At 50.2% G+C, this 26,826-nt stretch overlaps 2 protein-coding genes across 7 annotated transcripts in view; one reads left to right on the top strand and one right to left on the bottom strand.

Moving 5' to 3' along the window:
* usp24 (ubiquitin specific peptidase 24) overlaps window positions 1-19,364 on the bottom strand; it is a 37,653-nt gene extending 18,289 nt beyond the window's left edge. Inside the window, exons 1-29 of one of the 6 annotated variants that reach the window (XM_084675548.1) lie at window positions 18,754-19,364; window positions 14,156-14,324; window positions 13,677-13,744; window positions 13,368-13,511; window positions 13,000-13,122; window positions 12,631-12,666; window positions 12,035-12,100; window positions 10,861-10,926; window positions 10,691-10,765; window positions 10,051-10,209; window positions 9,829-9,943; window positions 7,684-7,787; window positions 7,229-7,336; window positions 7,027-7,122; window positions 6,760-6,921; window positions 6,203-6,289; window positions 5,180-5,284; window positions 4,726-4,878; window positions 4,229-4,360; window positions 3,819-3,930; window positions 3,620-3,696; window positions 3,378-3,518; window positions 2,902-2,955; window positions 2,611-2,747; window positions 1,738-1,804; window positions 1,325-1,435; window positions 1,139-1,237; window positions 815-988; window positions 455-540 (exon numbers count right to left, since the gene is read on the bottom strand). In XM_084675548.1, the coding sequence (XP_084531674.1) occupies window positions 455-540; window positions 815-988; window positions 1,139-1,237; window positions 1,325-1,435; window positions 1,738-1,804; window positions 2,611-2,747; window positions 2,902-2,955; window positions 3,378-3,518; window positions 3,620-3,696; window positions 3,819-3,930; window positions 4,229-4,360; window positions 4,726-4,878; window positions 5,180-5,284; window positions 6,203-6,289; window positions 6,760-6,921; window positions 7,027-7,122; window positions 7,229-7,336; window positions 7,684-7,787; window positions 9,829-9,943; window positions 10,051-10,209; window positions 10,691-10,765; window positions 10,861-10,926; window positions 12,035-12,100; window positions 12,631-12,666; window positions 13,000-13,122; window positions 13,368-13,511; window positions 13,677-13,744; window positions 14,156-14,324; window positions 18,754-19,032 (3,305 nt within the window). In that variant the 5' untranslated portion in view covers window positions 19,033-19,364. The remainder of the gene's footprint in view (window positions 1-454; window positions 541-814; window positions 989-1,138; window positions 1,238-1,324; window positions 1,436-1,737; window positions 1,805-2,610; window positions 2,748-2,901; window positions 2,956-3,377; window positions 3,519-3,619; window positions 3,697-3,818; window positions 3,931-4,228; window positions 4,361-4,725; window positions 4,879-5,179; window positions 5,285-6,202; window positions 6,290-6,759; window positions 6,922-7,026; window positions 7,123-7,228; window positions 7,337-7,683; window positions 7,788-9,828; window positions 9,944-10,050; window positions 10,210-10,690; window positions 10,766-10,860; window positions 10,927-12,034; window positions 12,101-12,630; window positions 12,667-12,999; window positions 13,123-13,367; window positions 13,512-13,676; window positions 13,745-14,155; window positions 14,325-18,753) is intronic. The other 5 variants (XM_084675550.1, XM_084675549.1, XM_084675551.1 and 2 more) reach the window with 5 other exon arrangements.
* Window positions 19,365-19,423: 59 nt separating this feature from the next.
* On the top strand, window positions 19,424-21,758 carry bloc1s2 (biogenesis of lysosomal organelles complex-1, subunit 2). The gene is made up of 5 exons (XM_084675555.1): window positions 19,424-19,732; window positions 20,021-20,137; window positions 20,292-20,411; window positions 20,579-20,683; window positions 21,138-21,758. The coding sequence occupies exons 1-5, from the start codon at window positions 19,558-19,560 to the stop codon at window positions 21,167-21,169; spliced, it is 549 nt and encodes a 182-aa protein (XP_084531681.1). The 5' UTR covers window positions 19,424-19,557; the 3' UTR covers window positions 21,170-21,758.
* The last annotated feature ends 5,068 nt before the right edge of the window (window positions 21,759-26,826 follow it).

The following is a 26,826-nucleotide window of genomic DNA, read 5'->3' as shown; positions in this document are numbered from 1 at the left end:
AGTCACGGTTCAGTTCATACCGCGGTTCAAACATCACGGTTCGGTACGAGAATGAATACGGGTGCATTGAAGATGACATGTCAATTCCGATGGCATCAGTGATTTTTAGCTCTATCTGTATGTGTATCTAATGGCTGGTTAAGCACTGTAGGGAGGAGAAGTTGGACATTTTTTTTGTCTTGTTCCAGTTATGGGCACACCTGGGTAATGTGGCTCCAGATATTTGTAGTCATTTAGCACAGATTAGGCAGATTAGACGTCCCTAAAGAACGCGAGTATGTAACAGTAGTTCCGCATGACATAAATTAATTTGCACGCAAGTTTTATTTGATTTATTTTTATACCGTGTATTCTCTGTATGATTTCATGCACTAACCCGTGACGCCCGTACCGTACGGTTCAGCATGAATACATGTACTGTTCCACTGCTGGTGTGTGTGAGTGTTAGCCTCACCTGGGCTCGTCCAGGTTGGCCAGCTGGTACAGCATCTCAAACACGTTACAAACCAGCGCCATCACCACACCTGGCAGTGACTTCTCCTGCAGACACACACACACACCCATTAACATTAGTCTTTTCGGCTTCTGGGAATATGTTCTGTGTGTTTGTAAGCAGAGAGAAGAATACAATGACATTTGGGGGTGTCAATGTCTTCTCCAGGGCGTGTATCGACCTCCCTGACCTGTTGTTTTGATCTCTTTGGGGGGGGGGGGGTCCAAGTCTTAGTTAGGGGGGTCAGACCCCCCAAATCCCCCCGTAATTGCACCACACTCAAGTGTGTGAGCGACTTAGTGTGTGTGTGTGTGTGTGTACCTGCTCCAGGGCGTAGGCTGAGTTGAACACGGCTGAGCTGGAGCTGCTGGACACGGAGGCGGAGGACTCAGAGCTCCCTGAGGGCGTGCCCGTCCCTGAGCTCTTCACCGTCAGGCTCTGCTCGTCACTGAAGCCCAGCTGGGACAGCAGCTTCTGGTCCCGGTTCATGGTGAGCTGAGGGGAGAACCAAGGAGACAGAGGGAGGGAGAGAGAGAGAGAGAGAGAGTGTGTGTGAGAGAGAGAGGGATAGTGAGAGAGAGAGGCCACGTAGACGTGGCTGCGTTCTCTGGTGGAACCGGCCGTCCGACCCCCCCCTGCACTCACCACGCTGTCGTTGGCGAAGATCTGGACGTTGTCCACCGGGCAGCTGAGATGCTCCGAGATCTTCCACCGCAGGCTGCCGACGGTCTCGTTACTGTGGGCCTGCGACACACACACACACACACACAATGAGCCTCCCAACCGGAGCAGTGAGAGGTAGACCGGGGGGTGTGTGTGTGTGTGTGGTACCTCCAGGGAGAAGGTATCTTTGGTGGACTCGTAGGTGACGTGCAGGGTGATGGGGTGGCCGTGGAAGGAGGCTCCGTGAGGTAGAATGGTGCGAGGAACCGAGTACAGGTCCTGGAGAGAAAAGACCCAAGACACATCACATCTCTCTCCCTCCTCCTCCCCTCCCTCCTCCCCTCCCTCCTACCCTCCCTCCTCCCCTCCCTCCTCCCCTCCCTCCCTCCCTCCTCTTCCTCCTCTTCCTCCTCCCCTCTCTCCTCTCCTTCCCTTCTCTTCTTCCCTCCCCTCTCTCCCTCCTCCTCCACTCCCTCCCTTCTATTCCTCCTCCTCCTCCCCTCACTCCCTCCTCCTCCCCTCTCCCTCCGCCCCTTCCTCCCTCGAACCCTGAAACCATGACCTTTGTGTGCAGGGCTTACCTCGATGGTGATGACGTAGCGCTCGGCCAATAGCAGCAGCCGCTCGATGATCACCAGCTTGGTTGACCTGGAGGGGCGGGGACAGGGTGAGCTGCCGACCAATGAGATGACGGGAGCAGAGACACGCACACAGAGACACACACACACAGAGACGCACACAGAGACACACACACACAGAGACGCACACAGAGACACACACAGAGACACACACAGAGACACACACAGAGACACACACACACAGACACGCACAGACACACACACACACACAGAGACACACACAGAGACACAGACACACACACACAGAGACACACACGACGATGACAAGAGACAGCAAGCTACAACTTCACATCTAAGTGAGCTGGTCAAGTGATGTTGTCATTTGTTAAGGTCACGGGAGACAAACTAAATCAAGTTTACTCTTGACGGTGTTACCCAAACATTGATTTATTTGTGGCGGCCAGTACAATTCTGATCCCCAAAATTGTATTTAAAAAAAATGTAACCTTCAGAAATTCTAATAGAACTACATTCCGGCTGGTCAAATTCGAATGACGAAATTCAGTTCCCAAAAATGTGAGGCGAAAAACATTTGAGGGGAAAATTAGTTTGTCTCCAGTAACCTGCTCTGTAACCCTGTGACATGCTCACTTGCCCGGCATTAATACATGTTGTCAGCAGTGCAGTGAACAGTTAGTATGTGTTCTCTGATACAGTAAACCGTGTGTGTGTGTTATCAAGAACAGTAAACAGTGTGTGTGTGTGTGTGTTATCAAGAACAGTAAACAGTGTGTGTGTGTGTGTGTGTTATCAAGTACAGTAAACAATGTGTGTGTGTGCCATTCCAAACTAGAACCTAAAGATAGAAACTCCTACCCAGAACTCCCAGCTGTGTACCTGGATGGTGATTGGACAGATGTGGCCACCGTCGGCATGGCGGTGGCCGTCAGCATCTTGGTTGCCCTGGTAACAGCATGAGTCAAAGTCGGCCCGCCCAGTGCTGAGCTAGCAGCCTGATAGGCCACACAGAAAGGCAACATTTACATGTTTAGATCATAAAGGCTACTACAAGCTGTTATTTGTGATTCTATAACATTCTAGCAGTGGTTTGATGTGCATGCGACTGTGCACATGGTGTATTCCAACACCACTAAATGAGCCACTCACCTCGAGTCTTTTGTAACAATCAGCGATGAACTTCTTGTGCAGCGACACAGAATCCTGGAGAAACAGAGACAATGATGATGATTCACCAGAACATGCTGAGTGTAGAGAAAAGCCCCTCCCCCTCTCCCTCTCCCTCTTCCTGTCTGTGTTTCTCTGTGTGTTTGTTTCTCTCTGTCTCTCTCTCTCTGTCTCTCTCTGTCTCTCTCTGTCTCTCTCTGTCTCTCTCTGTCTCTCTCTGTCTCTCTCTGTCTCTCTCTGTCTCTCTCTGTCCCTCTCTGTCTCTCTCTGTCTCTCTCTGTCTCTCTCTGTCTCTCTCTGTCTCTCTCTGTCTCTCTCTCTGTCTCTCTCTCTGTCTCTCTCTCTGTCTCTCTCTCTCTCTGTCTCTCTCTCTGTCTCTCTCTCTGTCTCTCTCTGTCTCTCTCTGTCTCTCTCTGTCTCTCTCTGTCTCTCTCTGTCTCACACACACACACACACACCTTTTTCATCTTGGGGTTGAGGTTAGTGTAGCTGTAGGTGATGATGAGCTGGATGGCTTCGTTGGCAATCTCCTCGTCCGGCGTCTCCATGGCGATACGCCAGATAAAGTCCATGCCTGCGAGGTCCAGCCTCTCCACACACTGCACACACACAAACACATATTTGATGTTGTCATCGTCAGCCTTTATTATGACTAGAATACCTGACGGTGTGTGTGTGTGGTAACTTAAGACCCACTCACCAGCTGAGTTCCCTGGCGTTTCAAACGATGGTCACACAGGTTCACATTCTCAAAGTAGGTCTTGAACAGATTGAAGCCTGGAGCAGCGTGAGGAGAACACAGGCAGAAGAATCACACACACGCTTCCTCACACACTACCATCCCTGGACTAGATCACCCAGCAGCTCGGGTGATTGGCTGATCGGGCGGGAGATCTTACCATTCATAGTGATCTCATAGGGCTCCAGCTTCAAGATCTTCTCCTTGAAGAGCTGCTGCTGTATGTCGCTCTCCAGATCATGCTGTCCCTTGGTGAACCACTCAAAACACATCTACACACACACACACACACACACACACACACACACACACACACACACACACAGCTTGTTAGCGCTCACACTCCCAGTCCACCGTGGAGGCTGTGGCTGCAGGTGTTGGGGTGTGTTGGGGGTGTGTTGGGATGTGTGTTGGGGTGTGTGTTGGGGTGTGTTGGGATGTGTTGGGGTGTGTTGGGGGGTGTTGGGGGGTGTTGGGGTGTGTTGGGATGTGTTGGGATGTGTTGGGGGGTGTTGGGATGTGTTGGGGGTGTGTGTTGCGGTGTGTTGGGGTGTGTTGGGGTGTGCGTACCTCTCTGTCGAGCTCACAGACATCAGGGCCAGACACCAGGCACTCCCAGATCTCCTTGGCTCGGTTCCACACCAGGTACAGGCTGGCCTCCTGCAGGAAGAAGGCTAGGAAACGCATGTGCCCGTCCAGGTACTGAGAGGGAGAGAGAGAGGTAGACACAGACAGAGAGAGAGAGAGGTAGACACAGACAGAGAGAGAGGTAGAGAGAGATAGAGAGAGAGGTAGAGAGAGATAGAGAGAGAGAGGTAGAGAGAGATAGAGAGAGGTAGAGAGAGATAGAGAAGGGGAGGTAGAGAGAGATAGAGAGACAGAGAGATAGAGAGAGAAGTAGACAAAGAGAAAGACAGGTAGACACAGACAGAGAGAAAGAGATGGAGACAGAGAGAGACAGCCATATCAACTTGAGCCAGGGATTATGAATCTACAGAGTCCCATTGCCTATACAGAGAGAAGATAATGCTCTGCTCACACACACGCACACACACACGCACACACACCTCCTGGTAGGTGTAGCGTCCGTCCACGAGGGTGGAGCCAGACAGGCCGGTGGAGCCGGAGGCGGTGACAGCAAGCCGATGGCAGCACACCAGGGAGCCGGTGATCAGCTTGACGATCTCAAAGTTCTTCTTCAGGTCCTGGATGATGCTCTGCTGGGAGGGGGGGGGGGGGGGGGGTTACCATGGCGACAAAACATGTGGCGGGGGGGGGGCGAGGATCTGTCTGTAGAGGGGTGCGTGTCTTTCTGCGTGTGTTCGTATGTGTGGGAGGTGTGTGTGTGCGTGTGTGTGGGGGGGAGGTGTGTGTGTGTGTGGGTGGGGGGGAGGTGTGTGTGTGCATGTGTGGGAGGTGTGGGAGGTGTGTGTGTGTGTGTGTGTGGGAGGTGTGTGTGTGTGTGGGGGGGAGGTGTGTGTGTGTGGGGGGGGGAGGTGTGTGTGTGTGTGTGTAGCTCACCTTGTCCTGTTTCTGGTACGTCTGTTTGATGAAGGAGCGTGTGATCTCATGGAGCTGACGCAGCGCAGGAACCACCCAGACTGCCTGAGGACTCTGCTGAGAGGCCTGCGCGCACACACACACACACACACACACACACACACACACACACACACAACCCACCACACACAGGCACAACCCACCACACACACACAACCGACCACACACAGGCACAACCCACCACACACACACTTTAATTATCATGACCCATCACCGATTTCAGCCCAGTTTGAGGGCTGGTGCAGCTAAACCCACACACTGGGTCTGCGCTGACACATTTGGCTGAGTCAGCACCAGTGAGCCTGCTAGCCTCTACTAGCCTCCCGGCCCTGCCTCAGCCCCCACAGCCCTGCCTCGGCCCCCAGCCCTGCCTCGGCCCCCAGCCCTGCCTCGGCCCCCAGCCCTGCCTCGGCCTCGGCCCCCAGCCCTGCCCCTCGTTTACAGAGGCAGGGCCAAACAGACAGGCGGAGCCACAGATATTCACAGCTTGGCCTGCCAGCCCAAGCGACACGGAACATTCGGAACATTCCGTGCCGACGGCTATTCCGTTTGGACTCGCACCTGCCGCCATGGTGACGGGCAGAGCTCTCTGGCTGGTTCCAGGCCGGGGGGCTGTGGAGGTCTGTGGCTCTGGTCCTGGGTCAGCTCTGGGTTCTTCTGGGGGCCCAGACAGAGGGCCAGAGCTGGGGCAGGACCGTGCCTCCACACCCATGACTTCTTCAGAACCAGACACCCCCCCCAAGAACACCATCAACCAAGGGTGACCCCCCTCACCGTCAGACAATCATACACACGCACCTGAAAAATCAGCTCCGGTTCAAATAAATCAATGCAACAATCATTAAAGAGGCCAATCATACACCCCCCCCCCCCCCAGGGTGACCCAGACCCTCTCCAGGATTGGTTGGCGTGTAGTGTATGCAATGAGATAGAAGGCGAATGCTGATTGGTCATTAGGGGTATTAAGGGTGGGGCTTGTCTTACTTTGGCCAATGAGCTGGCTTTCCTCTTGCCCCAGGAGCCAGTAAGAAACGAGCTCTGAGTCTCGCTGGATTTTACCTCCTCCTGAGTCTAAAAACATAAACTTCATTTGAGGAGTTGGGACAGTGTATGTGTGTGAGACAGTGTGTGTGTGTGTGTGTAAATATAGAAGTGAGGCTGTGGGCAGCAGAGTGACTGTCTAATTCTGAGCCAGAGTAAGTAGCCCCGAGAGCAGGAAAGAAGAGAAGAGAAGGAAGGATGTCCCCTTGTCTTTTGCACTGTCACGCTAAAGAGGGTGAAATACAGACCAAATGAAAGAGAGGGAAGGAAAGATGCCAGTGAAGGAAGGCAGGGCAGGTCAGAAAGGAGATGAGTAAAGGCTTGAAAACACGCCAAGGTCACAGGGTCAGGACAGGTCAAACAGGGCCGTGTGAACTATAGACCACACCTGCCAAGAGTCTCTGTAGAGGGCCCCAGAAAGTGTGTGTGTGTGTGTGTGTGTGTTTGGGTGAGAGAAGACATAAGGACAGCTCCAGGAAGACAGACTGTGGGCGTGTCACCTTCTTGATGTCCTCGATGCACTTGATGATGTAGCAACGTTTGACCGTCTCCTTGACAGCGTAGGCGTCGCTCAGGATGCCCAGGTGTTCCTCTGACGCCTGCTGCACCAGGCTGGTGGGCAGCGTGGGCAGGTGAGCCAGCTCCCACAACACCTCCAGCACCTGCACACACACACACACACACACACGGGTATGTGTCAGACGATTGCAGCAACACACAAACGCACACAGACACACACAAGGACGTGTGTGCACACACACACACACCTTCCCAGTGGTGGCCTCTGAGCGAGCTTCTCGCCCGATCCTCCCGATGAGACTCAGCAGCTTCTGTCTGACGCGGTCACTCTCCACCTCCCAGCTCTGAACACACACACACACGTTAGCTTCCACACCCCTCTCTCCTGAAACACACCCAAACCAGCTACCCCCCCCTTCCCCTCACACACACACACACAGGCCCCCTGACCTTCTGGATCAGTACAAACAGATGGCTCAGCTGCTCAAAGTTGAACTTGACGGCAGCTGCAGCGATGATGGTGTGGATGTTCTCAATCACTGTCGATGACTGGCCGGCCTGGAAACACACACACAGTTGTAAAGTATTTACATAAGATAGTCTTTATCTGTACAATAACTGTGTGTGTTTGAGAGAGACAGAGACAGAGAGACACAGAGAGACACAGAGAGAGAGAGAGAGAGAGAGAGAGAGAGAGAGAGAGAGAGAGAGACAGACAGACAGAGAGAGAGAGAGAGAGAGAGAGACAGAGAGAGAGAGAGACAGACAGACAGAGAGAGAGAGAGAGAGAGAGAGAGAGAGAGAGAGAGAGAGAGAGAGAGAGAGAGAGAGAGACAGAGAGAGAGAGAGAGAGAGACACACACACACAAAGAGAGAGTGTGAGTGTGTGTATGTGGCGCACTCACTTGTATCCTCCAGATTTTGGAGAGTTCATCCATGGACAGTTTGCTTCCCAGTAGCTCAATGATGCCTTTGATCCTCTCACAGTACTGAGCCTGGTCGATGTTACCTGTTCCACACACACACACACACACCGTCAATCCCTGTACGCCTTACCATGTTACCCTCTGATGAGGATGAGAGAGGGAGGTGGAAACAGAACAGATGAAAATAACAGAGGTGGGAGTGGGAGAGAAAGTGAGAAAGGCATGGAGAGAAAGTGTGTTTGCCAGATTATGTGTGTGAAAGAGAGAGACAGAGAGAAAGACAGAGAGAGAGACAGAGAGAGAGAGAGAGGTAGAGAGAGACAGAGAGAGACAGAGAGGTAGAGAGAGAGAGAGAGAGAGAGACGGAGAGAGAGTCTCGGAGAGAAAGTGTGTTTGTGAGATTGTGTGTGTGAGAGAGAGTGTGCAGAGAGAGCGAGAGACATAGAGAGAGAGTAAGGGAGAGAAAGTGAGGAGGTGAGAGAGGTAGAGAGACAGAGAGAGAGAGTGAGGGAGAGAAAGTGAGGGGGAGAGAGAGGTAGGGAGACAGAGAGTAGGGGTGGAACAGTACATGTATTCGTACTGAACCGTACGGTTACGGGCGTCACGGTTCGCTGCATGAAATTACACGGAAAATACAGGGTATAAAAATAAATTAAACTTGCGTGCAAATTAATTTATGTAATGCAGAACTACTGTTACATACTCGTGTTCTTTAGGGACGTCTAATCTGGAGCTTTGAAGCTCTGATTGGTGCCGCCGTAAGTCAGAGCTAGCTAGCAGCACAAAGGACGAGTATGGCGAGTGGTGGCGACCCACGAGAGATAGAGGACCCACCGGCCTCTTTAAGATCGCAAGTTTGGGAAAACTTTGGTTACCCATTCAGGTGTACAGTAGTACAGGTGGCACACTGGTGGATAAGACGAGCACTGTGTGTCGGCGCGGTTCAGCAGTTGTGGGCAGTGACGTGCAGTCTGGGTAGGCACTGCCTACCCTGCCACAATTCAAACGTAAAAATGTTTATTAAATCATTTTATTTAATAAACTTGTATTTGTATTTTTACTTTTCATTCTTGTGATTTATATATGCAATATGTGTGTTATTCCAATTGTCGTTACAATGACAAATGTAGCAGTTACGCATAATCAAATTCAAAAATGTTTTTAAATAAGCTGTGCTTTTACTGTCTGTTCACTGCGGACAACAAGTGAAAAACTCAGTTGCGCACTTTGATCCTGTTTTCTTCAACATGTACGTTGAAAAGCACAACTCATTACACCAGCTATTGTAAGCATAATTCCAGCTAAATTCAAGTCAAAAGGACAGCAGCAGTGTCTGCCTATCACAGAGTTGAGGAATTTCTCCAAGTTCGATTTTATTCCAAAAATGAGTTAATAGCAAGAGGGAGTTCTACACCAGACTTGGATGGACTACTGCAGCTTAAGGGACAACGTGTTCTCGATCGTTTCAAACAGGCTGGTATGCAGAAAAGATTGGCCATGTTGTTCAGAGGCTGAAAGCTACTGCTTGTACTGTTTACTGCGTTTACTGTTTTGACATATTAGCCTAATTAGGTCACCTGGCTTTCATAACTCAGTGCCTAGCCTCTTACTGACATCACCGCACGTTACTGGTTGTGGGGTTATCTGAGTGGAAATACATCCAACATGCTAACATATAACCCATCTGGCGCGTGCTAAATGACTACAAATATCTGGAGCCACATTACCCAGGTGTGCCCATAACTGGAACAAGACAAAAAAAATGTCCAACTTCTCCTCCCTACAGTGCTTAACCAGCCATTAGATACACATACAGATAGAGCAAAATATCACTGATGCCATCGGAATGTACATGTCATCTTCAATGCGCCCGTATTCACTCGTAGTGGAACCTGGTTTGTTTTGCTTTTCCCTCCGTTGTACCAAACTCGTACCGGACCGAGATGTCTGAACCGCGGTATGAACTGTGATGTTTGAACCACGGTATGAACTGTGATGTTTGAACCGCGTTATGAACCGTGATGTCTGAACCGCGGTATGAACTGTGATGTTTGAACCGCGGTATGAACCGAACTGTGACTTCCGTGTGCCGTTCCACCCCTAAGAGAGAGTGTGTGTTCTTACCCTCCAGTGCTATTGAGAGGACAGAGTTCTCCACCAGCCAGTCCAACAGCCTGTCTGTGTCTATGGCATTCTTCACTGTTTTAGACACTGTGCTTTCCTCAATCAGCTTGGTGACCTGCACACACACACACACACAGAGTCAGCAACAGTACAGCTCCTCTCACAGGGCATGGCTCCGCTGAACAGCCTGACCCGGGAGACGGGCCGAGGGTGAGCCCTGACCTCTTTGAGGGAGTTCATCTTGGTGGAGAAGTGGGGGGTCTTGAGCATGCGCAGCAGGGTGTCCAGCCTCAGGTCGTCCACCACGGTGACCAGGTCCCTCTGGAACCTCATGCACAGCAGCTTGATGGCTGACAGCAGCTCGGGGATGCTGACCAGACGCTGGCGGAGCAGACAGAGACGGCTCACGTTAGGAACCTTTTTTTGTTTTTACGGGAGTCAGGTGGCTGAGCGGGTAAGGGATTCGGGCTAGTCATCAGAAGGTTGCTGGTTCGATTCCCGGCTGTGCCAAATGACGTTGTGTCCTTGGGAAAGGCACTTCACCCTACTTGCCTCGGGGGGGAACGTCACTGTACTTATTGTAAGTCGCTCTGGATAAGAGCGTCTGCTAAATGACTAAATGTAATGTTAAACGGACACGACTGGTGGATTTGTCTCGTGTCGGCTGTCTGTTTGTTTTACATCCAACAGGTTAAGCCCCAGAAGTGAAAAAAAGTGACAAATACATTTTTACAGAGAGACCAGACAATTAAACATTCCAGAAGTTTTAGAACCGGTCAATTCAGTCGTTGACATCGGTTGCCACGGGACAGCTGTGTGTGTGTGTGTGTGTGTGTGTTCAGGCATGGTGTGTGTTAGCTACCTTATCCTTCAGGTCCTTCTCCTCCAGGTTCTGTACATAGGTGATCATCTTGTGGATGACAGGGTCTAGCATGGGCTACAGGACACACACACATCATTAATGGCATGACATTAGCTATTCACATTACTATTAGCTATGGTTTGTGTGTGTGTCAGGGAGGACTAGCGTACCTGCACAAGGCTGGAGTTGAGGTATTCTGCACACCCTCCGAGTGGCTGAACCAGGGCCGATACACACTAGGAAGATAATTACACACACAAATACAAATTGAGCATGCGTGTGTGAGAGGGTGTGTTTTCCGACTGTGTGCGAGTGACCGAGGGTGTGTTTCCGAAAGTGTGTGTGTGTGTGTGTTTCCCACAGGGGAGCCCAGCTGTCTTCAGTCATTTTGAGCCAAATCTGAGAAGTGTCCTGAATAGCCCAGTGTTCCTCTGCTCTCTCTCCTTTCACTCCTCCTCTCTCCTCTCTCTCCTTTCACTCCTCCTCTCTCCTTCAACACTCCTCCTTTCCCTCCTCTCTCCCCGCTCCCTTCATACTGAGACTACTAAAGAACCCTCACCAGAGAGAGGCTTCTGAGTATCCAGACCCTCCCTCCCTCTCCTCTCCTAGAGCTTGTTCCTGTCAGTTCAGACAGACACGGGGACAGTGGGGTGGGGAACAGGAGAGGTTCAAACCTTGCAGGTTCAACTTCCTGCTTCCATTGAACATGTCAGCCTGATTAACATGCTAATGGTGCGGGGAGGTTTGGAGTGTGTGTGTGTGGAATTGTACTCAATCAATGCCTGTGTGCTGGAGTAGTTCCGGGCTGAATCCCCACAGGAAGCGCCAGGACAAGGATGCCTCACACACACACTCACACACACAGTCTCTCTCTCTCTCTCTCTCTCTCTCTCTCTCTCTCTCTCTCTCTGGAGGAGGGCAAGAATGTGAGTCTCACTGCCCTGTCACCGAGAACAGAGAATCCTGAAGTAAACAAGATGACCTTTTGCCTGGATAAGCCGTCCCAAAGTCTGTCTGTCTAACTCCCCCATCCCCCCCCAGCCCCTTATCCAACTGGGATAACTGTTTCATCGACGACCCCCCCACTCCCTCTGTGAGTCAGCCAGGTCAGTGTACTGGGGGCTGAACAGAGAGAGGAATGTGACTGTGTGTGTGAGTGACTGTGTGTGTGTGTGAGTGACTGTGTGTGTGTGTGAGTGACTGTGTGTGTGTGTGTGTGAGTGACTGTGTGTGTGTGTGAGTGACTGTGTGTGTGTGTGAGTGACTGTGTGTGTGTGTGAGTGACTGTGTGTGTGTGTGAGTGAATGTGTGTGAGTGAATGTGTGTGTGTGTTCTTTATCTTACCCCAATCTCAATCTCCTCCGTGTTGAGCTTGGTCTGGATGGCTGTGAAACCCCCCATCTCCCCAAACTGGAGAGAGATAAGAGAGAGAGAGAGAGGGAGAGAGAGAGATGAGGGAGAGATGAGGGAGGGAGAGGAGGGAGAGAGGGAGGGAGACAGAGGGAGGGAGAGATGAGGGAGTGAGAGGGAGGGAGAGAGGGAGGGAGAGATGAGGGAGAGGATGAGGGAGAGAGGGAGGGAGAGAGAGGGAGGGAGAGATGAGGGAGAGAGAGGGAGGGAGAGAGAGAGAGGGAGGGAGAGATGAGGGAGAGAGAGGGAGGGAGAGATGAGGGAGAGATGAGGGAGAGAGGGAGAGAGATGAGGGAGAGAGAGGGAGGGAGAGATGAGGGAGAGAGAGGGAGATGAGGGAGAGAGAGATGGGGAGAGAGATGGAGAGTAGATGAGGGAGAGAGAGATGAGACAGACATAATAATGGAGTAAGAAAGAAACAAGAGACAGAAAAGATAGCGTGTGTGTGTGCGTGTGTGTGTGTGTGTGTGTGTGTGTGGGGGGGGGGGTCACTGAGGTATTTACGAGGCGTGGGTTGGTGCTAAACTCACCCGGTTCACCAGGTCTACCAACCAGCCGTGAGGTTCCTGAAACAAACACACACTGTTCAGTCAGTGTTCACTGGCCAGCTAGGAACACAAAAACACTTCCATTTACGTGCAGACTAATATGAACAACACAAATATACGCGCACGCACACACACGCACGCCAGAGCAGGAATTTGAGTCCCCCCCACAGTTGCTATGTGTCAGTCACACTAAGCACAGCCCCGCAGTGTCGTTACGCAACACCAGATCAGAGAAGCATGTTTCCATGCACTTGTACCTCACACACACGCGGCTAAACCCAATGTTTACCCTGAAACCACTTTCACAGAAACACAAATATGCATTACACACACACAGGCACACAGGGTTACCTTTTGATAGGCGTTGCTCGGGGATATGGCAAACATGTTCTCCTCTCCGAACACCTCGGCCCAGTTCCTCTGACAGGCCTTCATCCGGTTCTTGAAGTGGTACTCGTTGTCCGGGTTGAAGGCCTGGGACACACAGCAACACATGAGCAAACGTCTCTGGAACACGCCACAGATAAGTCTAAAATATTTGGCGGAGATCGACAGGGCATATTTCTTCATTTAGCTTGAATCCAAAAGGAACAAAGAAACAGCGCACATAGTGCAGCAGAAAATCTAACGCCAGGAGGGCACAACATCTCAGTGGTCAGTGCCAAATAAGTTGTATATGGATCATGATGTATGTGTGTGTGTGTGTGGTGTTTGCTCACCATAGTCAGGACCCCCATGAGGCCTACAGGTATGGGGTCCTGTTTGACCCTCTCAGCCACCAGCTCCACCAGCAGCATTAACATGTTATAGATCCCCTCGTGGATCTCTGTGCCCCACTTATGGACCGCGCTGCTGGTCAGCAGCTAGGAGAGGAGAGGGGAAGGAAGGGGGTTGGCGACAGACCTCGCACACACTCTCTCGCTCGCCTCTGACGTCTGGTTAGCGCTCCCGCGTTGGCGGCGCGTCATTGTGTGGATGGATTTTTAGCTGCGCGGTGGCAGTTGGGTTGTATGAATAAAAGCTCTCACCTTTTTGAAGGCCTCATGCATGCAGCGCTCCATGAAGCGCTTGCAGTTCTCGTCGGCATCGGCCAGACCTGAGGCAGGGGGGAGGAGACAGATGGAGGCAGGGGGGAGGAGACAGACAGACAGACAGACAGGTAAACAGCACATCCCTCCTCTCTGGACTTGGCCACAGGTCCGTAGTCACCTGATGTAGCAACCGTGCCTCGAATAGCATCATACGCGTGAAAAGCTTCCAAACAGATCAAACAGAACATACTTCCTACACGCAGTACTAGAAACAAAGAAATCCTTGATATAAATCTAAATCAAACAAACACCAATCCACCAGCAATAAACACCGCCTGCCCACACACACACACACACACACACACAAACAAACCCCTCCAACACACACACACACACACACACCACCTCTCCAACACACACCACCTCTCCAACACACACACACACACGTATGCACAAACCAAAACAAACAATCTTACCGAGTTTGGCGAGGCAGGTGGACGCGACGAGGCACTTTCCCAGCGACTCCTCCCTCTTATAGGGGATGGACCAGTGATCGGTGAACACTCTGCTCTCCAGCTCGTACAGGTTAGTGGTGGGGAACTCCATGCTGCCTCCGGAGCAGTTCCCATTCTCGTCATTGCTCCTCTGCAACACACAAGGAAAAGGCCAGTCAGTCCTGTGGTTATAGAGTAACAAGCATTTCGGCAACAAGCTAGTCCTGCTTTCCTGTCTGATACAGACTCTCCAGGCTCCGAGCTAGAGCCTTTAAGTACCAGTTATCAACTGTATTCCTGTGTGTGTCTGCGCGCGCGCGCGCGCGTGTGTGTGTAAGCGCACGTTTCCTTTGCAGGGTCATGGAGGGCGACGACAGTGCTTCTCCCTCGGAGGAAAAACCGCAGTCATTTTGAAAGTCATCTCCTTTCGTGATCCTCCCCCCTCCCCTCCCTCCCCTCCTTGGTGTTTCTACTTCTCTTCCTCCCGTTATCCTCTCTCCTCAGTCCTCTCTCCTCAGTCCTCTCTCCTCAGTCCTCTCTCCTCAGTCCTCTCTCCTCAGTCCTCTCTCCTCAGTCCTCTCTCCTCAGTCCTCTCTCCTCAGTCCTCTCTCCTCAGTCCTCTCTCCTCAGTCCTCTCTCCTCAGTCCTCTCTCCTCAGTCCTCTCTCCTCAGTCTTCTCTCCTCAGTCCTCTCTCCTCAGTCCTCTCTCCTCAGTCCTCTCTCCTCAGTCCTCTCTCCTCAGTCCTCTCTCCTCAGTCCTCTCTCCTCAGTCCTCTCTCCTCAGTCTTCTCTCCTCAGTCCTCTCTCCTCAGTCTCTCCTCAGTCCTCTCTTCAGTCTCTCCTCAGTCTCTCTTCAGTCTCTCCTCAGTCCTCTCTTCAGTCTCTCCTCAGTCTCTCCTCAGTCTCTCTTCAGTCTCTCCTCAGTCCTCTCTCTTCAGTCTCTCCTCAGTCCTCTCTTCAGTCTCTCCTCAGTCTCTCCTCAGTCTCTCCTCAGTCTCTCTTCAGTCTCTCCTCAGTCTCTCTTCAGTCTCTCCTCAGTCCTCTCTCCTCAGTCCTCTCTTCAGTCTCTCCTCAGTCCTCTCCTCAGTCCTCTCTCCTCAGTCCTCTCTCCTCAGTCTCTCTTCAGTCTCTCCTCAGTCCTCTCTCCTCAGTCCTCTCTCCTCAGTCCTCTCTCCTCAGTCCTCTCTCCTCAGTCCTCTCTCCTCAGTCCTCTCTCCTCAGTCCTCTCTCCTCAGTCCTCTCTCCTCAGTCCTCTCTCCTCAGTCCTCTTTCCTCAGTCTTCTCTCCTCAGTCTTCTCTCCTCAGTCTTCTCTCCTCAGTCCTCTCCTCAGTCCTCTCCTCAGTCCTCTCCTCAGTCCTCTCCTCAGTCCTCTCTCCTCAGTCCTCTCTCCTCAGTCCTCTCTCCTCAGTCCTCTCCTCAGTCCTCTCTCCTCAGTCTCTCCTCAGTCCTCTCTCCTCAGTCCTCTCTCCTCAGTCCTCTCTCCTCAGTCCTCTCTCCTCAGTCCTCTCTCCTCAGTCCTCTCACTGCATATTGCATTTTATTCTCTCTACTTCACTTTCTTTTTCCTTCTCTTTCCTCCATCCTCTCTCCTTTATCCATCTCTTTCCTCCATCTTCTCTCCTTCAGTCTCTCTCCTTTATTCATCTATTTCCTCCATCCTCTCTCCTTCAGTCTCTCTCCTTTATTCATCTATTTCCTCCATCCTCTCTCCTTCAGTCTCTCTCCTTTATTCATCTATTTCCTCCATCCTCTGTCCTTTATCCATCCATCTCTTTCCTCCAATCTCTCCCTTACTTAATATCGAACACCAGCCAGCCGAAACAGACGGGCTAGTCTGCTAAACTGGCCCACCATCGTGTCTGTGGGGTGTACCGAGTGTTGTCGCTGTACTACTAGAACACTGTGTGTATGCATCGTGTCAACCTGGTCCCTGTCTGAAGAACATGGCCTGCCATACAAAATGAACGGCCAGAATGACTTATTGAATTATTTACATTGTGGTTGCACATTTGTGATGCTTGATTTGCATATTATTCATGACATTAGCTGTGGCAATCAACGTTATGTTAACTCTGTGTATGGATGGATGAGCTCAAGTATTTTGTTAATAACCTGCTAGGTTATCACAGTCCATATCCCAGTAAAACTAGGGATAAGGGTACACTCGTCAAAGTAAATACGCCGCTTGTTCGAAAAGGATCTCTAAAATATCCGAGAGCAGTCACTAACTCAGTCAGGCGATTCATCCATAACTGCATACGGATACAAGTATTGATCTACAGGATCCATGGATGGATGGATGGATGGATGGATGGATGGATGGATAGGGAGGAAACAGCAGAGGGGATAGAACAGCTATCAGCTTCCCCGTCAGAGGAAAGGATAGAGATAGACAACGACTGGTCGGGATGAATGCTGCAGTTCCACACTAAGGTTAGAGGTCATTTACAAGAGAAACGCCACACAGTCCCCCCCCCCCCCCCCCCATCAGAAGTCGTTCAGAAGAATCTTTCTGACTGGAGACAGAACTGTCCTTCTGGGCGTGCCTTTCCTCTCTGTCTGGATTCTACTCTTCACCACAGCAGCTGAGTCTTTCAGACACCAGAATCAAAAGCTGTTGGGAGTGTGCAGAGCTCCTCCAAAGGACGGAGGGACGGCCCCTGTGTGTGTGTGTGTGTGTGTGCGCAGGGTGGCAAGGTAACTGAGCCCCTAGTCTGTTACTATGCATCCCACAACCCCTTTGAGACCACTACATTACAGAGACTGCTGAGTGTGTGTGTGTGTTGTGAAGGAGAAAGAGAGACTGCAGTGTGTGTTGGTGTGTGTGTGTGTGTGTGTGTGTATGAGAGCAAGAGAGACTGCAGGGCTATATTTAGGAGGAACATGGGGCCACAGACCTGTGACATGCCTCCTAAGCACAAACACGGTAGACAGAGAGAGACAGAACTCCCTGAACTTACAAAACACACGGGAATGAAAGAGGGAAAATATAAGAGCCAAACATGCAAATTAAACCAGGGAAGGTAGATAGTGTAGGAGAAGGACAGGGAGACAGTGAGAACAGGTGAGAGTAGCAAGAGCGTTACATCATTCGTCTCAACCTGTGCACGGAGATTTAGGATTTGAAAGCCATCTTTCGTTCGACCAACTCTTCGTCAGAAAAACTGAGTTGCTTAGGCCGCAGTAGCACACGTCGTTTCGAAACGTAACCCGTTACGAGTTGTGACATCCAAGGTATTGCGTACAAGGACTTCACGGCCACTGTCCTAGCCTCATCTCCCCCTTTGGAGAGGAGGGCTGTGTTTAGAAGAAACAGGCGTGACGTCACCTTGACAACCAGGCAAACAGGTTGTGTTTCAAAACGTGTTGATGTTTATGTACCCTGTGCTCTATCTGGACCTCATCTCTTCAGTTGAGTCATTCCACAGACAAAGGGAAAATCCTTCGTCATTGTAAGGATTTACAAACTTAAGGGGGACCTGGGAAGGTGAACACTGAACTCACACTTGTCTTGAAGGTGTTAAGTGACTCGGGACACACAGAGCCCAAAGCTGTTGAAAGTACATGTTCCAATTGTATTTCCTGTCAATGACTGACAGCAATCATACAACTTTCCTTTAACCTACCCCCGAGGTATATGACGACGTGTTTGAATCAGTCCCTTATTACATAATTAATTAAATTTTGAATTAGCTTGTTTGTTAAATGGAGGGGAACGTAGCTACATTTCCAGTTCAAACTTTGCTTATACGACATCGTTTAATTTCCTCCTTGGAGTTCCAATGTTAGGATTCCCGTAGTGAGCAAGCTATCAAACTCAAGATGGGGCACATAACTTAAGAGCTGCCAATTAGTTTTAGCAATAAAAAATCTCAGTCCCTAATTTCACTTTACCGTCAAAAAAGCTTGCTAGCTTTAAGCGCCGGAAAGTATGATTCTGCTAGCCACCTGACTACTGTAACAGCCATCTAGGATACCTCTCTCTGAGTGTAGTCTAATATTCTCTGAGATTACACTTCGTAGACTGTTGTTGAGTTAGGTAGCTACATTTACACATTGACAACGGGTAGCTATTTAGCTAAATTGTGTAATTGGTTAAAGCACCATGTCCAGTGATTCGCGCCTCGTTCAAATTCCCCTCCCCCAAGCACCAACGAGCTACTTTGGCGAGATGGCTAGCAAGTCAATCAGAACAGATAGCGAAAGTTAGCTAGGTATTAGCTAACCATCTCACTGGCTGTCCGCGAAAGCCACATTAGCTAGCATTAGCATCTAGCTATTTAGCTAGCTAGCCAGCCTGGCACTGTTGGTGTAATGTGTCTCTGCACGCACACTACAACACTGCATCGCAATGCAAAATGTGCCAAGAAACTATTTATATTCTGAGCTATCACTTGGCTTTTTATGAATGCATACAAGGATCTCTGGCAGTAGCTTGCCCAGCGAACGTCGCGGGTTTTCCCTCCCGCTTTGACATCCAGGCTGGGCGCATGCATGAGTATGAGAAATGGGCTAGCCATTCCGACCGAGTTCCCTCAACCTCGTTGAATTGTAAAAGCCACCCCATGTTGAACCTTACCTCGCTATCCACTACATCGTGGTAAGCAGGCGGTGGGTCAAACCCTCCAGTGCCAGTCCGCCCGCTGGTCTCCCCATCACCACTGGAACCAGGTCCCGGGGCAGGCCCGCTTTCCATCGGCTCATATCCGTACCCAAGTCCGGGGCTTTCATTTGTTAGAAGTGCTACTGCTTCGTTGATATCGTTCTTTGCCAAGCGGAGCGCTTTCCGTATCGCAACAGGGTCTGGAAAGCCCATGCAGAGGAGAGTTGTCATATGTTGTTCCTCTTCGGTCTCCATGATTTCGGTGTTTCGGTATCTCAAAATCTGTTAATAACGGGATGTACAGCACAGCCCTGCAACCGTGCACGCCGCCATGTTTACAGTCCGCTGTTAGCCTGTCACGATGGATTCCCACTACAGCGCTAGACGTTTCCGTGGATGCGTAGTGCGTCACCCTGTCATGCAACTGATGTATTCTATTGTCTTGTTTAATTTGGTTTAAAATACAGTTGAAGTAGTCAACCTTGCATTTATACGAATTTAAAGATTTCTAGATGTTTACTTGTTGTGGAGGCATGTATGGACGGAAGAGCAGGCGGGCTGCTACCGAGCAGAGCAAAGAACATAACGCATTTCCTGACTATTTATTGTGAGTCTAAATATTTCTCAAATTCACTCGATGCGGTATTGATCGAACTGTTGATGTTTTCATTGTAGCGGAAACTACAAAAGGCACCTGTCAAAAAGGGTGTGGCGCGAGGGGGAAGAGGGCGTTACGTTTATTTTCGAGTCATGTGATTCACTGGCTGACTGACAGGGAAAATGGCTGCCATGGGGGAGGAGGCTGCAGCAATGGACAGTATCTCCAGGGTACCTATGGCGCATCCAACGGCGCTGAACCTACCTGGGGGCAGCGATATCCAGGCAGAGGCAGCGGCGGCACCGGAAAATGCAACCGAAAATCTAACACCAGCGCCTAAGAAGCCCAGCACTAACAGTGAGTGTCGTCAGTTAGCTGCGCTTGTAGTATAGCTACCAAGCTAATGCTAGCAGGCTAACAATAAACTGCCCTCCTGACCACATCCAGCGGCTTCTTGATTTGCAATTTAAAAGAATATGACGCTTAAAATGGTACAAGATCAGATATGATTTGCACCCGCTTGTCACAGTATACCAGGGCTTAATGTCAAGAGGGCATAGTACTGATATAACTTCACTCAAGCGGTGTTCTTTCATAAAAAATTCGGACAGAATGCTAGCATTGTGTGTGTGTGTGTGTGTACAGGTGACGGTGGGGTGGAGACTGCAGAGGAGGCTACCGAGCCAGCCGAACCGGACATCAACGAGCTGTGCACGGACATGTTCGAAAAGATGGCTGTGTTTCTACAAGGAGAACTCACAGGTCTGTCTCCAGTCGTGTGTGTGTGTGTGTGATTCGGTGTAACCCCTAACCAACCGGCCTCCGATCTCTGAAGACTAGCCCTTGGTTGGAGAACAGATCCGAACGCTCAACTTTTTCGTTCCTCCCCGTCCACTCTTCCGTCCCCCATGCCCAGGCACTTGTGAGGACTACCGTCTGCTGGAGAACATGAACAAGTTGACCAGCCTGAAGTACATGGAGATGAAAGACATCAGCATCAACATCAGCCGAAACCTGCAGGACCTCAACAACAAGTGTGAGTCTCTCCCAGAGACTAGACACCCTGCTGTAGCACCGACCAAACCAAACGCACATTCTGTCAGTGAAAACCTATGAGGCCGGCATGTGCTCTTGGTTTTCTAGAAGCACATCTGACTGCGTGTGTGCGTGTGTGTGTGTGTGTGTGTGTGTTTCTGTGTTCAGACGCCAGTCTGCAGCCCTACTTGGACCAGATCAATCAGATCGAGGAGCAGGTGTCATCCCTGGAGCAGGCTGCCTACAAACTGGATACATACTCCAAGAAACTAGGTGAAGACGGATACACAGACTGAAAGTCTGACAACCACAGATTCACTGGCCTGGCCTCATATTGCAGCTCTATATTTATCCTGGCTGCAAGTGGATATGCGCTCCTTCTTAGCTACTGTCTACCAAGTGATACGATATCCCAAACCGGGAGGCTGTGGCTGAACACATTAGACTGTCATGTGTTACTGGCCCCAGCTGCTAGTGGGCTAATTATAGCTATTTAGTGTCTAGTCACATGTCACATTTGCCTATTTCAGCTCCAACAGCAGATGGCGCTATAACGCAGCAAACTAGCCCCTGCCTCCAACATGCCACATCACCGCAACATGTTCTGTTTGATAAACCCGGGTTTGATGGCGTGAAGAAAACAGTCGTTTTCTTTCGCCAGTCAGTGTCTGGGCGAGTGAGTGTGTTCATAAGTGTCTCACTTGGTCCCTCTCTCCTCTTTCTCCAGAGGCCAAGTTCAAGAAACTGGAGAAGCGATGATAGAAGGAAGAGGTTGGGAGAGGCTGTGCCTCTCAATGCTGCACGCCCCACACCCAGCCAGTCCTTCCCCCGCCCCCCTGCCCCCCCACTCCAGAAGCGGGAGGACCTAGACTGCGACAGCTAATGGCCACACCCACCTGTCGTGCTGCACAGGAGTCCTGCAGAGAAGCACACTGCCAGACATGGTCTCTCAGCTTTTAGAAAGGGCTCAACCCTCCTGTTGGGTTATATGAGCTGGACTGACAGGACCAGTGATGGTCACAGCACCTGTGAAGCACGTGTGTACGTTTTTTTTTTTTTTTTTTTTACTAGTTGCATTCCAGGCCAATATTAGTCTTGCTTTCTAACCCTCAAAAACCAACCTGTTGCCATGTGAAGAATGTCTGCTTGTCTCCTCATCATTTGCCCTGCTAAATACAAGATGGCGTGAGGTGTAAGAGCTGTGCAAATATTTGCCATTTATATCCTCAGATGACGGGAAATCACGCTGTTCAGAAACGCTTTTCAATGTACGTCTTGCTGCAAGGAGCTTTAATGATCTGTATACTCAATTATGAATTATATTAACATTAAAACACTTTTTCTTAAACCAACTGTAAATCCTTGAACATGTGCACGTGAAGCCAGCAGATGGCAGGGTAGCTCTTCGTGGCTGCAGACTGCCAGGTTCCGAGCGTGGTGTGTCTGAGAGAGCCCTGACAGAGACCACTCCAGCCGCGAGCACCAACATGACTTTTGGAGGACAAGCATCTTGACAACAGTTGAGAGAGCTGCCGTCCCTTTCACTGCCAACCCTGTTCCTCCCATCCCGGTGCCCCCTCTGTTGTTGATTATCTATACTAGAGGACCAGAGCTCATCAGATCCCAATGCCAGAGGCAACAGATTATCTGAGCAGATAGGACCTCCTGCAAAGCATGTGTGTTTGTGAGCTAATATAATCCAGGTCTCTGTCATTAAGTCAGATTAGGCCCCAAAGCAGGGAGAGCTCATTATTCGTAACTTTATTTACCTCTGCACTCTGATCCCTCCCTCTCTTCTCCTCCCTCTCTCCTTCCATGGCTTGAAGGCACAATAGAAACCCCATGTTTGACCCTCTCCTACCCTCTCAAATCTTTGGGAACTCTGTTAAATGCTTAAAGGTGCTGTTTCGTGAGCGACTACATGGATGCCAAGGGGCGATGAGGCAGGATAATCCAAGGCACACACACTGACCAGCAAGGCTTACTGAGTAACACTAAGCAGACCCACTCTCTCTCAGACCAGTCACAGTATGCATACATGGAGAAATATGCAGGTTAGTATGCACTCTCAACATTAACCTGTCAACGGAAACAATGTGTGTAGTTTGGTCATCGCACGGTTGAAATGTGGGTAGAATCAGACAGGATCAGTATTCTCTCTTCTCTCTCTCTCTCTCTCTCTCTCTCTCTCTCTCTCTCTCCCCCCCCCCCCCCTCTCTCTCTCTCTCTCCCCCCCCCCCCTCTCTCTCTCTCTCTCTCTCTGGGTTCTATCTGGTTTATCTCTGTCATTCAGAAACTCAGTTAAAATCCTGTAGATCTGGAGTAGAAAATAGATAAGAGGTGTTTGCAAGATCTAGCATGACTCAAAACACACACTATGATAATGAGGCACTGACACGTGTTAGATTCACAATACGTGGAGTAGGTCTTTTATTATACTGTTCACTCATGGCAACACTTAATGAAGAAAGTGGTCCCATGTGCAGTTTTGGGATGTGTGTGTGTGAGAGAGAAAGATAAATGTGTGTTTTTCTCAGGGAGTTTAAGCCTGTAACCATGCTCCTGTCATGCCATTAGTGGGAATGATGGTTGCATGGTTTTGGTAACTAAGGACATTTTACACTAGTCATATGACATACATTAAGATTAGGGTGTGTATGTGTGCATGCGTGTATAGGGGGCCTTTTAAAATGATATTAAATCACTAGCGATTAAAATGAAATTACAGAGAAAGAAGTATATATATTTTTTAACTTAAAGTCAAGTTATCAAAGCCTGGCATGTTGGCTTAATTCAGCATTAAAACAAAACAGATGTGTAGGATGTGTGTGCGTGTGTGTGTGTGTGTTGGCATGAAACCTCTGCGTACTCTCCAACAGGCAGTATGTTACTCAAACTGTCTCGTTTGGGAGGATCACTTTCCAGGTGAGGAAACTGCTGCGGGCATCAACATGAGACATAAAAAGCCCTCCAATCCTACAGGTGTGCCAACACAGTCTGCATCACCCTCTTTCACAACACCCATCAAATTCTGTTTGTCGTGTTCCTCCCTGATCTGCCAACCCAAGAAAGAGAGAGAGACCTTGGTTTGATGTGTTTGGTTCTGCCTCTCTCTTCTTTCTCTCTGTGTAGGTTTTATTATGCTGTGATGTTTTCCTCCATATAAAGTCTAATTGAGGATTTCTCAGCTGGACCTAGCATCCAGCCAGGCCTGTTATAGCCGACTCCTCTACTAACAGGCAAACAAACCTCTTCCTTTGATTCCTTGGGACAATTTGGTGTGTGTTGTTTTAGCTGATGTTAGGGTGGGGTGGGGGGTTGGGGAGGGGGGTAGGGGAGGGGGTAGGGGGTAGGGGCTTAGTTACTGAGATCCACCTCTCTGTCCCAAGAACAGGCATGCCAAGTCTAAACAAATACGACAATTTATAACACATTGATTATGTAAGAGTTACCCAAACAAGTCTCTTTTGGGTTAGAGAGATCCATGGGAATCCGAACTTCAAGGCAAAGTATCTTTAGTGGACGTGTACTTTCTATTCATTAGAACAGTCAGACTTGTAACAGAACAAACAGAAATATTCATTGCGACCACTCCATGTGAGAAAAACATTTGCTGGGTTGGCTGGTCGACAACAATAGATGTCCGGCCGGCACTGTGATTGAGAAACACGAAGAGTGAGTGTAGGAGCTGGTCCCGGAGGGTGGTGTGTGTGTGTGTCGGTGTGTGTGTGTGTGGTGGGGGGGGGGGCAGTGGGGCAGGATGCCACACCGCATGGTTGTGTAACTGACAGGCAGGGGTGCTGGGTAACTCCCTGGACGGTGAAAGCAAGGACATTGAACGTCAGTAAAGCTGGGGAGCATTTGTTCTGGCTGTTCGGGGGCCCCTGTTCAGGGTTCAACATCTCACAGGGTCCACATCGTCTACAAACACCGTCCTCGTGTTTCAGCCTCACTGACAGTCCAGCGGGGAGGAAACAAACACTTGACAGGAAGTGCCCTTTCCCAGCATCCTGTGTGATGAACCGCAATTCCAACACATGGCAACGGCGCAGCACTGACTGAAACCGACCGACCGACCGGAGGCAAAAGGCAGCTCGTTACACGTTCACCTCTGTTTCAAAGCGGTTTGTGGAGCCCTGTGTGGTTTGTGGAGCCCTGTGTGGTTTTCCACGGTGAATTAGAGCCACATGGGAGATCTGAGGAGCTGGGTGAAGCTTCACGTGCCCTCGATGGCCCAGAGACGCCACATGAGGTCAAGTGGTCCAGCACGCTCACTCACTTTGCCTGGCTTCTCACTCCTTCATCATCATGCTGCTGTCGCTCCTGACACACACACACGTAGACACACACTTGCACACCTACAGATGTTCATATTCTTGTGAATACCAACCATATGCCTAACCTTTATGTCAAGAACTCTGTGCTTTGAACATTTGACCGGCTCTTTAGGAATCCAATTTACGATTATCATCAAAATGTCCACACTACCAGTTTATTATTACAGGGGTAAAGTGGGAGCAAAGGAATATCTGTGAGTGTGTGTGTAAGAACCAGTTCATAGACAACATGGTGCATGCCTCATTGAAATCTGTCTCTGGGACATTAAGACCATGTTGTTTCCAAGTAGTGAATGGTTACATCACTGTTTTGAGGGAGACATTAGAAAGGTCCATTATGGGACGTTGATAATTGGATGTGCCAAAGAAGAACAGATCACTGCTTTGTTAACGTGTCATATCCTGTACGAGGGTTAGCTCATTTAGAGTAAGTTCACATGTGTGTGTGTGTGTGTGCGTGCAATATGTGTGTTCTTCTGTGTGTGTGTGCAAGCATGTGTCCACAAGTGACTCACATACGCAACTACAGAACAACCATAGCTATTAGTCATCATACTACACAGAACACAGTCTCTAGGTCAGTGATATCTGAACTCATTCCTTTCCAAAAGTTGGGTTTGAAGGGAACTGTCAAACATTTCACTACAGTGCTTCCTCTGAGTCTCTGTTTGTGAGAGGTCCAACAGAACATTGAATTGAATTAAAGAACCACCAGTGAGACACATGCCATGGTCCCCGCAGAATACAGAACTGCAGCTGGGCTGGAAATCTACGGGACTCTGCAATGGAGAGAGGGAGAGAGAGGGGGGGAGGCAGAGACCGATACCAGGAGAGAAAGATAAAGAGATGCGGATAGAGAGACAGCGAGAGTGAGAGAGAGAGAGAGTGAGATTGAGAGAGTTGAGAGAAGAGGGTGTGAACGAGGAGGATTGAGCAGGAGTGAAGGAGGGTGGAGATTCACAAAGAGGGAGAGTAGAGGGGGGGATGTAGAGAGAAGATTAGGGACGGGGCGTAGACAGAAAGGGGGCCCTGCGACCAGTTAGACCTGATTTAAAAACATAATTGAATCAGGCCTGAAACCAAGTGCACCTATTAATAACCTGGCATCTGTTTAGCCCTAATCTGTATAATGACATAACTGGTAGAGAGTGGTTAACTGCTGTGTGTCTAATGGTCTAGGAAGTTCTCCCAACTCCCCCCAATGCATCTCCAGTGCTGCTCTGAGCTACGAGCGACGGCCTGTCCTCTCATGCACACCAGAGCCGCAGGCTGCAATAATATTTGCCATCATTATCGGGAGAACATAAACACCAGTGCACCTGGCTGGGTATGGCCCGGGCCATGCTAGCTTTCTGTCTCTGAGCTGTACGCTAGCAGCACAGCTAGCGGTTAGCGGCTAGCGGTTAGCGGCTAGCGGTTAGCGGGCGTCTGGTATTGTTACAGGAGGGCTGGGGTGAGCTCACGGGGTAGGCCCTGGATGTTCTCTCTCAGTCTGAGCAGATGGTCTCCCTTGCCTTGTCTTTCTCTGGTCTCTCTCTGGAGTCCAGTGTTCCAGCTTGGTCGACGCTAGCCTAAACTATCTTTTCGATGTGTCTGGATTTGCCTGAGGTTGTCCTCTTCCCCAGGTCAGTTTAGTGTGTGTGTGTATTTGCAGTGGGCCCAGCAGGTTAAGTGTAAACACGGCAACGCTCCATGCACAGGGAGCAGCTGGAGACAGGTTAATACCCTCGTGAATCACACTAAACTGAACCCCTTATTTTACCCTCCAAACCCTAACTCTCCCCTGTTTACCCCAGCTCACCCTAACTCCCTTAGCTCCCTCAACTCCCCCCCCCCCCCCCAGCTACTCCCCATCCTCCCCAGCTCCTCCCCAGCTCACCCCAGCTCACCCCAGTTGCCCCCAGCTCACCCCAGTTGCCCCCAGGTCACCCCAGTTGCCCCCAGGTCACCCCAAGACGGTCTCTGGAACTCTTTATGCTGTGATTTAGTGTCTTGTTCACCAGTAACCAGCTCTCAGTCCTGTGTGCGCTCTGATCAGAGTTACGGCAGGAAGGAAGTGCGGCACGTCCACAAAGACAG

Source organism: Hypomesus nipponensis, chromosome 16, assembly GCF_054491055.1.
Source record: "Hypomesus nipponensis isolate SF chromosome 16, ASM5449105v1, whole genome shotgun sequence".
In the NCBI taxonomy this organism is placed as follows: domain Eukaryota; kingdom Metazoa; phylum Chordata; class Actinopteri; order Osmeriformes; family Osmeridae; genus Hypomesus; species Hypomesus nipponensis.
Note: the sequence above shows the minus strand (reverse complement) of the source record. Positions and strands in the feature narration are given on the sequence as shown.